Below are 2,354 nucleotides of genomic sequence, written 5' to 3' on the forward strand. Positions count from 1 at the left end.
GCCAACCTTCCTCCAGGCTTCAGAACCCCCAACTTCTGCCCCCACCGCTGAGTCAGGGAGCAGCCTGTGCCTGTGGAGAGCATTAGCTTAATTGTGCCCTGGGCTGTGGAGGCCTAAGAGGAAGGATTAGAGGCCTGCGTCATGTCCAAGTTGGGGAGGGCATCAAGAGTTGAGACTCACCCCATCCCTCTTCTGACTACTCGGCCTCCCCCATCTTTTTAGAAAGAGACTCTATCAAAGGGTTACCTGCCCTGCGTCTTTCCCATCACAGGCACACACAAACACACCCATTGAACATGGGAGAGATGGGACGTACGTAAAGAAGGGGAGACTGGGACCAAAGGGCCCCAGAACTTGCCTAAAGCCATTGTGGAAGGAGAGAGGCCAACGAGGGCACAGGGTACACACACAGGCATAATGACAGTTCCTGCAGACACAGATTATAATCCAGACCAAGGAAATCACACCCGTTTGGACACAGGCGGCCACATACACCTCCCCCCCCAACACACACGCACACAGTTACCTTGCCACAGGCTGACTGTCACTCCCCCAGGCAGGCTCCCTCCCACACACCCAGCTTCAGGGGCTGCTCCAGCAGAGGACAGCCCCCAAACCATCACCCCCCGACCCAAACCCGGGTGACTCACCCTCTGTGAGGACCACGGCTCCCAGGATGAACAGCTTCAGTCTCCAGCTCTGCTTCATGCTGCCCCAGGTCAATCTGCTGCCTGTGCGCTGGTTCTTAAGAGAGGCCACCTGGGTCTCCCTAGCTCCACCTCTGCCCCACCCCCAATTTGCTAGGAGTCAGGTGTCATTGCTTTTGCTGGGCTGGAAGAGGGCCAGTAGTTTCTAACTCTGGGGCTGTGGCTGTGTGACCCTGGGCTATTCAGCATCTCTCCCTGGGCCTGAGCCGTGTCCTCGCTGCCTTGGTTCACATCCCAGATCCCCCTAACACGTGAATGACTTTGGACAGTTAGCTCCTCATGCCCTGTCTGAAAAGCTCAGAGCTGACAAAAAAATGCCTTTACCGCAGCCTGTCAGAGTCAACTTGCTACCAGCAGGGAACCTGGTACAGGTGAAGAGCACGGTTGGCAGGCCTTTCCCACCTCTCTCCCAGGCCAGGGTCCAAGTGGGTTTCACATACCTTCTCCCATCTTGCTTCAGAGGCAGTATGTGCCGGTCTGGGTGTGAAGAGGTCAGACTCTCTGCTTCTTGCTGGCTGAAGCTAGCAAATCTCAATGCTTTTCTGCCACCTTCCTGGGAAACAGGGTTATGTGGGGTCCACCTCCCCCACCATTTTATTTTTAGGCTGCATTGTGCAGCTTGTGGGATCTTAGCTCTCCAGCCAGGGATCAAACCCTTGCCCATGGCAGTGAAGGTGTGGCATCCTAACCACTGGACCACCAGGGAATTCCCTACAACATTTAAGGGGCTTGAGCATCCTTGGATTTTGGAAAACTCAATCAGGAGGCAAGAATACTCAGGGTGTATCCTTTTTCTCTTTCTGACTTCTAACTCAGACCAGCCCAGATTCTTCAGGAACCATGACCCCAACTCAAGAGGCAGCTGTGGCTTGGGTTAAGAACACAGACACTGGAGCTATATGGCCCTGGGGGCTTCCTAACCCCTCCCCCAAACTAGCTGTGTGATCTTAGGCTAATTAGCCTCTCTGAACTTCAAGTCTCCTCCTCAAGACATAGAGTCAGCTCTCTGTATCCACAGATTCCACATCTGCAGAGTCAACTGACTGCAAAAAAAAAAAAAAAAATCCAGAAAAGTTCCAAAAAACAGAACTTGAGTTCACTGCTTGCTAGGAACTAGTTACCTAGCATTTACGTTGTATTTACAACTATTTATATTAGATGTTATAAGTAATCTAGAGATGACTTAAAAGTATATCTTAAAGTATATGGAAAGATGTGTATATGTTATGTGCAAATATTACACCATTTATTTTTTTGGTGTACTGTATGGCTTGTTGGATCTTAGTTAGTTTCCTGACTAGAGATTGAACCCTGCCCCACAGCAGTGAAGGGGTGGAGTCCTAAACACTAGACAGCCAGGGAATTCCCTACGCCATTTAATATAAGGAAATTGAGCACCCTTGGATTTTGGTTTGGGAAGTGGGGTGGGTCTTGGAACCAATTTCCTATGGATACCAAGGGATGACTGTAATAATACCTACCTCATACAATTGCTATAGGGATTAAATGAGTTGACAGATGTCATGTTCTTAGACAGTGCTTTGCATGTGGATAAGTACTTAGTATACATTAGGAAAAACAAGACAAAAACACAGCCTGTCTTTGTCCTTCCAGGGCTATCAAGACTGGCTTCTAGTGGTAGATAAG

The 2,354-nt window shown here is 49.9% G+C and overlaps 1 protein-coding gene across 5 annotated transcripts in view; it reads right to left on the reverse strand.

The window, feature by feature from the left end:
* The window catches only part of PRSS53 (protease, serine, 53), a 7,227-nt gene that overhangs the window by 4,525 nt on the left and 348 nt on the right, over positions 1–2,354 (reverse strand). For 2 of the 5 annotated variants that reach the window (XM_010837350.1, XM_010837346.1), the window contains exon 1: positions 651–2,348. In XM_010837350.1, the coding sequence (XP_010835652.1) occupies positions 651–708 (58 nt within the window). In that variant the 5' untranslated portion in view covers positions 709–2,348. Of the gene's footprint in view, positions 1–650; positions 2,349–2,354 lie in introns of those variants that run through there. The other 3 variants (XM_010837349.1, XM_010837348.1, XM_010837347.1) reach the window with 3 other exon arrangements.

The sequence above is a fragment of the Bison bison genome, unplaced genomic scaffold (assembly GCF_000754665.1).
Source record: "Bison bison bison isolate TAMUID 2011002044 unplaced genomic scaffold, Bison_UMD1.0 scf7180017864072, whole genome shotgun sequence".
Classification (NCBI taxonomy): Eukaryota; Metazoa; Chordata; class Mammalia; order Artiodactyla; family Bovidae; genus Bison; species Bison bison.